Below are 13,307 nucleotides of genomic sequence, written 5' to 3'. Positions count from 1 at the left end.
TCTGATTGGTTTCCCTGTTCCTAGGCTTTTTTCTTTCCAGACTCGCCTCTAAACAGCTACTAAATTAATATTTCTCTAAAGCATAGGCCTAAGCACGTCACTCCTTTACTTGAAAATCTTCAGAACCGTCCCCCAGTGTCTCTAGAATGAAAAACAAAGCCCCCTCTGGCAGGCTCTTGGAAAATGTCCTGTCTGGGATGAAAAACTTTCGGGGTCTACGATGTATATAAAAATAAAGATGTTTCCCTTCTGGGGGTGGTCGCTTTCCCGACTTTTGCATTAATCCCAGCTCCCTTAAATCTTGTCTTGTCTTGCTTGCTTGTCTCTCTCTCTCTCTCTCTCTCTCTCTCTCTCTCTCTGTCTCTCTCTCTCTCTGTCTGCCTTTTGCTTTTCCTTTATTGCCTGGCTGCAGTTCAGAAGCCCGAGTCCCAAGTAGACTGCAGTCCTTTTCGCTGCTCCTTCATCCACAGAGCACAGGTGCCCCCTGCTGCCACTCCTCCCACTGCAGCCTGCCCTGACTCCAGTTGCCAGCTTCCAGAATGCTCCCTGAACGTTTCCAGGGCATTCTTTGTCTATGACTCATTTAGGTTTGCAGACGGGAGTGAGAGAGGCAGGGGTGCGTGCGCAGAGGGTTATAAATACTGCCCACAGCGCCAGCCATCAGACATCACCAAGGGCGCAAGGAAGAAAGGAGTGAAGAGGAGAGAAGAGGAGTGGAGAGGAGAGGAGAGGAGAGGAGCAGAGCCGGGCCTCCCGGCATCCTCCTGACAGGGTGAGATGCTTCGTAAAATCCTTTTCAATGGCAAATAAGATCTCGCACAGACTTTATGGGGAACTATGCACCTGTCTTAGCAGGCGTCTGCTTCTAGCATGACCAGACCTGGGGAGACACAGGTTCTTATGGGAGGGAAGGCATGTCTGTGACGGTGCTCAAGAGGTGACTGTGGACTCAGATTGCATTCAGAGAGAATGTAGAAAGCCTGAACTAGAAACTGGGAAATTTGGGTTCTAATACTAATTGCCTTTATTCATCTGCATGAGAACCTGAGCAAGTCATTTCCCTTCCCCAGGCCTCAGTTTCTCCACCTGTAAAAATGAGGTAAGATCATGAGAAAAGCTAATTTCTAAAGTCATTTTTTTCTTTGATATTTGCTGATTCTATGAGGGCTGTGAGGTTTTGAATCAGGTAATACCTACCTGACAGGGTGGTTTGGGAGGCTCAGATGAGCTCATCGTGGAAGTCAAGGACTTTGTAAGCTCTAACATGAGACAGAAATGCCAGCTATTATTATTACTTCTTTCATTATCATTTTTGTAGGTTCAAAATCCCTCTCAGCCCTTGATTCCTCACCTGTAAAATAGGGGTAATAACAGCATCTACTTCACAGGGTGGTTGAAGAATCAAATGAAAGAAAATAATATATGCAAGGTGTTTTGTCCAACTGAAAGTGCCATCTAAAGATTAGCCACTATGGCTATTGTTGTTGTTATTGTTTTCTTGTTCTTATCTTTTTTAATGGATTAGAAAGAAAAGGTCCTGGGACAAGTTGTGATCTTCCTATTATTCTTTCATATTGCTGTTGTTATTGTTATTATCATTATTAACTCTGGCATGGTCTTTGGATCCTCCTCGACCCAGGTAAAGGGTACCCAGGTATCTACTGAATAGCTAACAATTATGAATGACTTTCCTCTTTCTTGTCTCCTTCCCTCTTTCACCATGCCATGAAGAATGAATAAGAAATAACCTTTGTGAAGAGAGCTGAAAGGACAATTTGTGAAGAGCTTGCTGGGTCCGTCTATTCCTAGCTCTCTCCCTATAGTTATCCTTTCTCTTCAGTGGAAAGAACTCTGAACTTGGAGCCAGAGGCCCCAGGTTTGAAAGCTGGCTCTGCTGTGTCCCACCTGTGTTACTAGATGAATCATTTAACCTTTCTGAGCCCATTTCCTCAACTGCAAAAGGAGGAACTTCCACTAGGTGACTGCTAAGGTTCCTCCCACTTCCAGAATGATGATCCTCTGATGTTGTTAACCCATTACTGCTTATAAAAAATAGGTCAGTCGAGGTTTTCAGCCTCCTCATCCCCTGTCCTCCTTCTCCCCAACCCCCCACCAGTTTCCATAAATCACAGGGAAATTTCATCCTTCGTCTCCAGGGAGTAGTTGGAGCCCCCATATGGCTCCATAGAAATGGGTGCTAGCAGCCCCTGGGAGTATTTTCTGCCTTTCTGCCAAGGCCACTTTGATCTGCAGAGGAGGTAAACTGGAAAAGACAATGTAAATGTAAAATCCAGGGTCCTGACTTTACAGCCCTTACAAGCTACCTGGTGAACTGGAAAGAGGAAGAGAGCTGCCAGAAAGGAAGGACAAGTTCTTGAACTTGGTTTACTGAGGCCAAGCATTCTCCTTGATTGTGAGTCATGGAACAAGGAAGATTTCTTTCAGGGCCCTTTTCTTTCAGAAAAACACCTGCTTAGAACAGATCAGTTAGGTGATGTCAAGAAATGATTTCGGGGTCTAAATCCTTAGGCCGGAGTCCTGGGCTATGCCGCTAATGAGCTATATGACCTTGGCAAGTCATTTTACCAGTTCCCCACCCACAAAATGAGGGGAAAGGGCGATAGTAGATCACGTCTAAAGGCACATTCTACCTCTAACTCAGAGTTGGACTCTGACTCTTTTTGGTAGATCAGAATTTCCAAATCACCCAGAAGAGTTAGAACTTTTTAACATCACTGGTTTCTACAGTAACACTGGAACTGGAAGGGACCTCAGAGGACATCTAGTGTGTCTCCCTCATTATATAGAGGCAGAAACCAAGGCCCCATTATGAGAAATGACTTTATACAGGTAGGAGGCAATCAAAGATAGACTTTGAAATCCAGAAGCTATTATGATTATGTGTCAATTGACCAAGGAAAGCGTGTGTCTCTAGAGGCAGGGGATTAACTGTATAGAGACAATGCTTCCAGGTGGCCTCTAATGCTCTAAGTGACCAAGGGCCCATCGACACCTTCTTGGATACCATTTGTGGAGGATGGTCAGAGCCCATACGCATGGCTGGTAAAGTCTATTCCAGCTGCCTATCATTTCCTGTGAAGGCCTTTGGGCTCTATGAATAATATAACAGTGTATCTTATTGTAAGATTTAAAGATAAAATTGGCTAACATTTGCTTTAAAATCTGCAACTCATTATATACACACACATATATCTATATATCTTTTTTGATTCTCACAACCACCCTGGAAATAGGAGCTATCATTTCCTCCCATTTTATAGATGAGGAAACTGACCCAAAGAGGTGAGTGACTTGTCTTGGTCACACAAGTGAACTCAACTCTTCCTAACTCTATATCTACTTCTTTATCCATGACCCTTCCTTCTTCCCTCCCTCCCTCCCTTAGATAGCTAGGTGACTCAGTGGATGGAGTGCTGGACCTGGAGTCAAGAAGACTTGAATTCAAATGCAGCCTCAGATGCTAGCTCTATGATCTGGAGCAAGTATAACCTCTACATGCCTTAGTTTCCTCTATTGTCAAATAGTAACTACCTTGCTAGGTTGTTGTGAAGATTGAATGAGATAATATTTGTAAAGTGTTTGCACAGAGCCTGGCATATAGTAGGAGTTATATAATTGCTTATTTGTTTTCTTTGCCTTTCACACTCAGCTGTTTTCTTCCTGATGAGTCAGAGCTACCTCAGCCCTCCTTTCTCCAGTTATATGACCAGATAGAATGCTGGAACTTGAAAGGACCTTAGAGATCACCAAACATCCTCATTTTACAGAGAAGGAAATGGAGGCTCGAGGAAGCAAAACATCTCCCCAAAGTCAAATAGTTTGTTAGTGATGAATTGGGACCAGAGCACAAGTCAATTGGCTCTTACCTTTCTGTATTTTCCATGACACTATTCTATAAGATATTTGGAGGTCTCTCTAAGGATAAGGGTGATTAGAGCTAATCAACTGACTGATAGTAGAGATGACAGAAACAATGAGGAACTTCACTGTGAAGATTCCTGTCCAAATCCTTAAAATCCAAATTAGACTCAGAGATTTTAAGCTTTTAAGAGAGAGAGAGAGAGGAAGGAAGGAAGGAAGGAAGGAAGGAAAAGAGGGAGGGAAAGGGGAGGAAGGAAGGGAGGAAGGGAGGGAGAGAGGGAAGGAGGAAGAAGAAATGAAGGAAGGAGGAAGGAAGGAAAAGAGGGAGGGAAAGAGGGAAGGAGGGAGGGTAGGAGGAAGGAAGGAAGGATAGGATAGAGGGAGGGAGAGAGGAAGACAAAGAAAGAAGTATGTGCCAAGTACTGTGCTAAGCACTTTACAAATAGCATCTCCTTTTATCCTTACAACAACCCTGGGACTTCTGTGAAAGATAAAATGACTGGAGAAACAAAGGTTTGAGTTTCTGAGCTTTTCCATTTACAAAGCAATGCATGGCAATTACCTAACAAATAAGGGCCAGGCCCCTTCTTCAGCTTAGGGCTGGATTCTGAATACAGGGGAATGCATACTTTTATATATTAAAAAATGGTTCATCAAATAAGACGAATTAATTAAATGGAAACTATAACATTAAGTAATTTGATTTCTAATTGGGCAAAAGCTTAGGGACTTTTCAAATTGGGAGAGAGAGAGAGAGCAAACAGGTGCAATTCCCCAGTTTCAGAAAAAGAGGTACCCCATTCCCTCCAAGTGTCCGAGGGCAATCTAAGGAAGATGGAACCAATAACTGATTGATTGATACTGGGCCAGTTTTCAGATGGACATAAGGATTGCTTGAGATGCACAATTGTGAGAACTCCCTGCAGGAATGTTAGAATCTAGCTCAGTTTTTGGTCAGCATAATGTAGGTCCTTGGCTAAAGGTCTCTAAACAGCAGATTTAAGTGGTCCAGTTTCTCAGTCACACAGGGCCAGGTTCAAACAATGCAATAAAGTTTTCTCCTGATTCCTACAATTGAATCAAGTTTTATCACAAGACAGAAATTGGATGAAAGCCATAACTGAATAGAAAGGGAATGAGCTCGCTCCAGAACTGAGTCACAAGATGGAGTCAGTGTGGGTCATTCAGTTCCCACAATTAACCACTTGCTGTTTTGATCTCCTTGCAGGTAGGTGCTATTATGATCCTTGTTTTAGAGTTAATGTAACTGAGGCAGACAGAAGTTTAGTGACTTGCGTAGAATCACGTAGCTACTAAGTATCTAAGGATACTTACCACTTAGCTGTCTCATTGAGGGAAGGGATTATTTCTATTATATCTTTTTTTTTAATATCACAAAGCAGTCTCACAGACAGAATAAATGTTTGCTGAATAAAGTTAAACAGGCTGAGTGACTGAGCATTTGAGGGTTCCACCCAACAACAGCAGTAGTTATTTACCTATCTCTTGTCTTATCCATTGGCTCAAGACTTAAAATTCCAGTGGGAGGCTGAGGTTAGGGTGGTTGGACAAGATGAGACTGAAAAATACTGATAGAGTCATTAAGGAATTAGGATGGAAGAACCAGAGAACAGGAGAATTGGAAAAAGTGGGAAGTATAGAGGATGGATGACTTCTTATCCACATCAGGGTATCTGCCCCGCCCTGAGTAAGTCCCTTCATCCCTACTTTTTAGCACAGAGGTTATTACTGAATACCTGTGATGTTAGGATTTAGACTTAGCAAGCATTTATTAAATGTCTTGTACATGCAACACTGCGTTACTTAAATCTAACTCACAAGCAAGTCATTGCTCCATTGGTCCTCTTCAAAAACAAAGGATGAGGGGGCAGCTGGGTAGCTCAGTGGAGTGAGAGTCAGGCCTAGAGAAGGGAGGTCCTGGGTTCAAACCCAGCCTCAGCCACTTCCCAGCTGTGTGACCCTGGGCAGGTCACTTGACCCCCATTGCCCACCCTTACCACTCTTCCACCTATGAGACAATACACCGAAGTACAAGGGTTTAAAAAAAAAAAAAAAAAAAAGGATTAAAAAAATAGCAAGGAATGTGGAGATGGGCAGTTAGGTGGCTCAAGGGATAGCAAGCCAAGGCTGGAGATGGGAGTCTTGGATTCAAATTTGGTCTCAGACACTTTCTAGCTGTGTGCCAACACTAATTGCCTAGTCCTTACCACTTTTCTGCCTTGGAACCAATATTCAGTATTGATTCTAAGACAGAAGGTAAGAGTTTAAATAAACAAATAAAAATTAAACCCTACTCTGTCTCTCTGTCTCTCTCTCTGTCTCTCTCTGTGTCTCTCTCTCTCTCTCTCTGCAGTGTAGCCAGATAGAATTTTTTGTTCTTATATATAGGCTACTCTATCTTCTACCTTCGTATCTTTGCTATTTTCTCTGAACCTGTAATCTCTCCTTGAGAAAGACCCCTCATGCTATGGATTAAGGGTTCGGATACTTTTAGGGAGGGTGAATTACATCTTTCCTCTGAACTTTGTATGTGCTCCAATTCTAAGTGTTGATTTATTCTTTCACAGTGGAGGTTAAAAAAAAAAGCCACTATGTGGACTAGCCCTTTTAGCATTCCCTTCCTTCTATCCCCTCCTTTCTCTTTCCTACCATTCCCCCTGGACCCTCTCACAGCCTTCTCTGAAGGCACTGAGCCTGTCTGAGTTTGTGATGTCAGCCCCGACAGGGAGCCTGATACCTGCAAGGTCACTTCAAGTCATCCGGTCTCAGGGACACGACACTGGATCGATGAGCCTGGAGAATGCAGGGAGGGGAGGAGTGGAGATCACCCAATAGGAGCAGCTGGGAGGCACTGCACCTACTTCTCACCCAGCAGGAGCTATCAGACAGTCCAGAAGATGATGAGGAAATTGAATCGATATGGAGCAAGGTCAGGTAGATAAAACTATGTTTAGGCAGAGCTTTGCAAAGGGAGGAAGTAACTGATAGGTTAGCCCAAAATGGACTAGGCTATTTTTGAACAGGGTCTGAGTAATGCTCATTTATTCGTGCCTCAGTTCATCACTGCCAAGGTCTAACTCACGCCCATTCCCAAGGTCAGACTTTATATAAAACTTGGAAGTAGATGTGCTTTTTTCTTAGGCACCCAGAGCTTCTTATGTCAAGGAACATTTATTAAATGCTTACTATATGCTAGGGCAGCTGGGTGGCTGAATAGATAGATTGTTGGGTCTGTTGTCAGGAAGATTTGAGTTTAAATTTAGTTTCAGACACTTAGTAACTGTGGGACCCTGAGCAAGTCACCACACCCTGTTGCCTCAGTTTCCTCATCTGTAAAAGGATCAAGAGAGGGAAATGGCAAACCACTCTAGTATCTTTGGCAAGAAAATCCCAAATGGGGTGTTGCGATTGAAAAATTACCCAAAATATGCCATGTCCTGGGATACAAAGAAAGCTAAAAAACAGTCCCAACCTCGAGGAACTCACATTCTAATGAGGGCGACAACATGCAAACAACTGTGGCTCTACAAGATCTCAACAGAGTAGAGGGAAGAAATCTCAGAGGGAAAGCAGTAAGGGTGACTAGGGCATGGGGAAAGATCTTCAGAAGGTGGGATTTGAGTCAAGCCTAAAGAAAGCCAGGTTCCGAGACCAGTAATTATATCAAAGTCACTATTAAGTGCATAAAATCATAGGAAACTCAGACCCAGAGAAGTTTTGATTTGCCCAAGGTCACATAGGTAGAAAGTGCCAGAGTTTGAGGCAGTTAGGGGTTAGATGGAACCCTGGGCCTGGAGTCAGAAAGACCAACATTCACATATGGCTTCAGTCACATATTTGCTGAGATAATATTTATAAAGTACTTTTTAAGTGCTTTATAAAGGACTATATCAATTACAGTACCATATAAATGTTATTATTATTTTAAAAATTATTAACAGGTCCTCTGACTAAAATACATCATTCTTTTTTACTATATTATATTATAGATAAGCTGTATTATATATATGTATATGTATATACATATATATATATAAGCTGCATTTCTCTTTCTCTGGGGAATGAAAGTGTAGCAGAAAAATGTTGGATTTTGATTTGGAGAACCTGAGTTTGAATCCTGTCTGTTTCTTACTATCTGCATAACCTCGGTCAAGCCCTTTCCTTCCACAGGCCCAAATTCTTTTCCCTATTAGATGGAAAGGAAAGAACATTAAATGCTTACTACATGCCAGGTTTTGTTCTAAATATTATCTTCTTTGATACTCACAACAACAACTATGGGAAGGCTGGTGCCAATTCTTATTATTCTCATTTTATAGTTGAGGAAACCGAGGTAGACAGAGGCTAAGTGACTTGCCTAGTGTCACACAACTCATTGTTTAAATTCAGCTCTTCCTGACTCAGGCCCAGGGTTCAATTCACTGAACCACCAGCTGCCTCTGAGGAAGCCTGAGGGAGTTGGACTAGATGGTCTCTACAATTCCCCTTCAGCTTGAAATCCTTGGTCCTATGTGGTCTCTGTTCCCCCGAGGAACCTCAGGTCTCATTAAGCAGATTGGCACAATATTTTGGACAGTGTGTATAGGAGGGGAGGTATCTGAAAAAAAAAAATCTCAGGCTGTTCCTAGCCATAGGCTATGCAGATGGGCACTACTGGCACCTTGCCCCTCCAGCTCAGTTTGCTCTCCAGTCCTTGCCCATCCAGTTCTGAAAAGATAATTCAGGCAACTCATTAGTTGGGTAAGCTCTTTCATGTGCCCTTTCATTAATGTTTTGGTAAGTGTTAGGAAGGGGACCACTGAACCAAAAAAGATCTTTGAAGTGGTATCTGCCTTTGTCCAACTTTCTCTGCCTGGCCCTCCATCGTCTGCCTCTACCCATTTGTTCCCCCAGTCCTTAGAATGCTCCTGTTCCCTTTTGATCAATAGACAATGGACAATTCTAGGAAAAAGGGACCCCACCTCCCCCAACGGGTTATGGGAAATGGGTGGCCTTCAGTTGGGGGAGAGGGTTTTAGCTATTGTGTAACAGCTCCTTTAGCTTCTGGGAAAGTATCTATTGCATAAGAGTGAGGCCTTGGGCCAGGTTTTCTGGCCCCAGGACTATGGTCACTCTGTGGCAGGAGCCTGGTTGGCAGGTTATATTGGCTGGGAACCTAATGAAGGGAAGAGCCCCATTTAAAACAAAAACAAAAACAAAACAGCCTGATGGTCATACCAAAAGCTTGGCTAGTTGGAGTTTTGTTGCGGCCTAAGAACCCAGAGAAGAAATTGTCTTTCTTGTGGGATTTCCTTGTTCCCTCTCAGTCTTAGTCAAGGTAACAGATGCAAAATGTCAGCACTAGGAGGAACCTTAGAAACCATCTATTTCAAATCCTTCATCTTACAGATGAGGAGACAGAGACTAAGAAAAACTAAGTTACTTGCCCAAGGTCTTATGGTCAGTAAGTGGCAGAGTTGGATCTCCAGTTCAGATCACCAAACTTTTCTAGGCAAGGGCTCTTTCTGTTACATTCCAACTATGCGCTCTCTCTCTCTCTCTCTCTCTCTCTCTCTCTCTCTCTCTCTCTCTCTCTCTCTCTCTCTCTCTCTCTCCTTCCATATCTCTTCCTCTCTTTTTTCTCTCCCCTCACCTCCCTCGTGTTTGGGGACCTCAGTAGGTGCAGAAACCTAGCCCTTTACAGATCATATATTGCTTGGTCTGAGAACTGGAGGCATGGGTGCTGGGTCCCTCTATAGGCAAGATTGTATACTAGTCCATTAGACCCGGGTATCAAGAACATAGACATGTAGAGGGAGTGTGGGAAGGAGAGAAAGAAGAAGAAAGGATCAAAAGGAGCAGAAAAGGTTTCTGAAGTTGGGACATGCAAGTCCGTTTTGATCAAATGGAGACCATAATCCCAGTGCATAAATGCTCTATTATTATTCCATTTTAGACTTATCTTGCTATTTTAAACAAGGCCATTACTGAAACTGCATTCAAAAAGTCCATCATAACCACAAAATCTCAAAAGAACTTTTAAATAGATGTAGTTAAGTATATTATATTCTGCCCATATCAAATGAGGCAAGTAGGTGGCATTATGGAAAGAGCACTGGGACAAGTTGGAATCTGGCCTCACACTTACCTGTATGACTCTGGGCAAGTCACTTAATTTATCTGTGCCTCAGTGTCCTCATCTGTAAAATAGGGGATAATAATAGCATCTACCTCCCAAGGCTGATGTGAAGATCAAATGAGATTACATGTAAAAGCACTTTGCAAACCTTAAAAGCATTATATGTGGTTGTTAACTCATTTTCAGTTGTGTCCAATTCTCCATGACCCCATTTAGGGTTTTCTTGGCAGAGTCACTGCAGTGGTTTGCCATTTTCTTCTCTAGCTCATTCGATAGGTAAAAATTGAGGCAAACAGGATAACTGACTTGCCCAGGGTCACACAACTAGTAAGTGTTTGAGACCAGATTTGAACTCATGAAGCTGAGTCTTCCTGATTCCAAGCTCAGGGCGTTATTTACTTACTATGCCACCTACCTGTCCTAAAAGTATTTTATACATGCTAGCTATTATTATTATTATTATTATTAAAAAAACAAAGAATTTCTAGTATTTCAAGGTAATCTAGTCATATCATCTGTATAGCTAAATGGGATTTTGTTTATTTTGTTCTGTTTAAATAAAGTTTCTTCGTCACCTGCAGATTTCACATTCTAATCATTGGTTGGTGGCATGAAAACCTTCAAAGAGATGTGGTCCCATCACTGCATTAGCTGGCCTAAGAATAATGTTTTACCTTCTTCCTAAGCCATCTGCCATCTGTAGGCTTCACTGTCCTTCTGGTTTCATTGTGGATGATCAAAATTTCTGCCTAATTTTATTACCAGGGTAACTGGAAGCCAGTGTCAAGGAGTGATTGACTCGGTCACTGAATCTGCTTGCATTCTGAGCCTATAAACTGGGATTCAAATATCATATGCAGCTTCTGTTTTCCCAGTTTGCCGGAAGGCAGCCTGCTGAGCCATGGACGCCAGCAAGCTCAGTCTCCACAGTTACTTTGACCCATCTCCTCTTTTTTTCTTCATGCAGCCTCCTTGCCTTACGATTCTGGAACCAAAAAACCAAGCAAAATGAAGTCCCTGTTGCTGCTTTTGCTTCTTGGGCTTTCACTAAGCTGGAAGAAGGGACAGGCACTGATTACTCCCAATGACCTCCAGGGTAAGTCAGTAATGCTACCATATTTCTGTACAGATTTTATATTTTGAGGACCAGCTCTTTAGTTTTAGTCAGTCCATCACCAAGCACTTGTTTACTATGTGCCAGCCCTGGACCGACTGGGTGCTGCAGACACAAAGTGAAATAGCCCCTGCCTTCAAAGAACTTGCATTCTAATAACAGAGACAACATTCACAGAAAGAAGTGCAGTTATCTTTTCCACATGGGGAGGAGGGTGTTACGGAGGAGCACTCCTGCAACCTGGAAAATCTTTGAAAGGTCTTTTGGCCCTCCCTTCATACCAGTGGAGAAGTTGGATTTTTATCTTGTTCTTTTATGGCAGGGGTCGGCAACCTTTTTGGCTGTGAGAGTCATAAACGCCACATTTTTTAAAATGTAATTTCGTGAGAGCCGTACAGTGCTCACAGTGCGCTCTTGTAACAGTGCTTGAAAAAAAATTGACTTTATGGCTCCTGCAGAAAGAGCCATATCTGGTCCTCAAAAGAGCCAGATATGGCTCAAGAGCCATACGTTGCCAACCCCTGTTTTATGGGGTGTTTACAGTATTCATTGTAAAATTTGGGTTAAGTATCTATTTCTGAATTTCTAAACTTTTCCTGTCATCTGCTAGTCTTTGCAGAATATCAGTGGCTTCTGTAAAACTCTCCCCAAACTCCATTCGATTTCTTACGCCAATTGGTGACATGTCAAAACCATGATGGGACCAGTCGAGATGTGGAAGGGATAACTATAAATACCCTCCCCCCCTCCCCGAAGCTATAGAGTAACCTTGGGGAGAAAGGCGTTGGCTTCTGGTGGGACTAGGAAAGCCCTCAGGCAGAGGATGGTGCTTGAATGGAAGTCTCTGAGGAAATGAATTTCCAAAGATCCCTAGGAAGAGAAAGGAATGGGAAAGAAGTAGACAAACTTTTATTAAGCTCCTACTATGTGCCAGGTACCATGCTGGGTGCTTTTCAGATATCCTTTCATTCATTAGATTGAGCACTGTTAATACCCATTTTGTGTCTGGCACTCAGAAAGATGAAAAGGTTAGATGAGACCAGGTTCCCGTCCTCATGAAACTTACAGTCTCATCGGAGGAGGGAAGGACAAGAAGACACATATCCAAATAACTGTGACCCAGAATCATACACCCAATAGTCAGCCATCATTTATGAAGCTCTACACGGTTCCAGGCATTATGCCAAGTGCTGGGTGATACTAAGACAAACGTGAAACAGTTCCTGCTCTTAGGGAACTTACCTTCTTTGGGGAAAGAAAATGAATAAATGAAAGAATAAAAAGATATTAACTAAGTACAAAGTGCTGGCCTTACAAATAAGAAAGTAAAAAAGGCTTTGCTTTGAAGGGGTTCCCATTCTGATGGGGGAGACAACACCTGGAGAAGGTTTCAGCTGGGTGGAAAGAGCTCATGGCCCCTCAGCAAAGCAGCTGACGATGTATCTTCTTTAATGTCATTATACCTGGTAAAACCATAAACGTGGGTGCACATATGTTCACAGAAAGCTATACAAAGTGAATACAGAGTAATTTTATGGGGGTAGAAGGAGCACTAGCAGCTGGGGAGAGGGCTCAGGAAAGGCTTCAGGTAGGGAAGATGGCTTTTGAGCTGCATCTTGACAGAAGCTCGGATATTCTCAGGGGCAGAGATGAAGAGGAAGTATATTCCAGGATGGGGTACAGTTTGAACATGATGTCAATCAAAGAGGTGTCCTGTGCCTCTTTTGAATTCCCCTCACACCTGGCACAGTGCACCGTATGTGGTCTACACTCCCTAAATATTTGTGGCAGAAAGGAATAAGTATCCTCCGCACTCTTGGACCTTTTCTTTTCTTAGGTGTCAAGCCCAAATGCTTCTGGTTGACTTTCAAAACCTCCCACAATCTGGCTTTACCTTCCCTACTTAGCTTATCTACCATAATTCACTTCCTGCCAAGCCAGTCTTCCTACAAGCATGCCATGCTCGTGTGGGTTGCCCTATTTTCGTTGACTTATTCACTGACTTGGGTTGTTCTCATTGCTTTTCATAGCACCAAAGCCTACTCCACATTGAAAACTGCTCAAAGCCCCCCTCCTTCAGGAAGGCTTCCCTGATCACTGAACCATAATCTATATCTGAATTCCTTCCATATACAGTCTACCATGAGATTGGAAAAAGACTGCTTTGTATTT

At 42.8% G+C, this 13,307-nt stretch overlaps 1 protein-coding gene across 1 annotated transcript in view; it reads left to right on the top strand.

The window, feature by feature from the left end:
* Nucleotides 1–624: 624 nt before the first annotated feature.
* CLU (clusterin) overlaps nucleotides 625–13,307 on the top strand; it is a 32,359-nt gene continuing 19,676 nt past the window's right edge. The window contains exons 1-2 of the mRNA XM_044663771.1: nucleotides 625–772; nucleotides 10,989–11,117. Of these exons, the coding sequence (XP_044519706.1) occupies nucleotides 11,030–11,117 (88 nt within the window). The 5' untranslated portion in view covers nucleotides 625–772; nucleotides 10,989–11,029. The remainder of the gene's footprint in view (nucleotides 773–10,988; nucleotides 11,118–13,307) is intronic.

This window comes from Gracilinanus agilis, chromosome 2 (genome assembly GCF_016433145.1).
Source record: "Gracilinanus agilis isolate LMUSP501 chromosome 2, AgileGrace, whole genome shotgun sequence".
NCBI lineage: Eukaryota > Metazoa > Chordata > Mammalia > Didelphimorphia > Didelphidae > Gracilinanus > Gracilinanus agilis.
The sequence above is the reverse complement of the archived record's forward strand: the minus strand, read 5'-3'. Positions and strand labels throughout refer to the sequence as shown.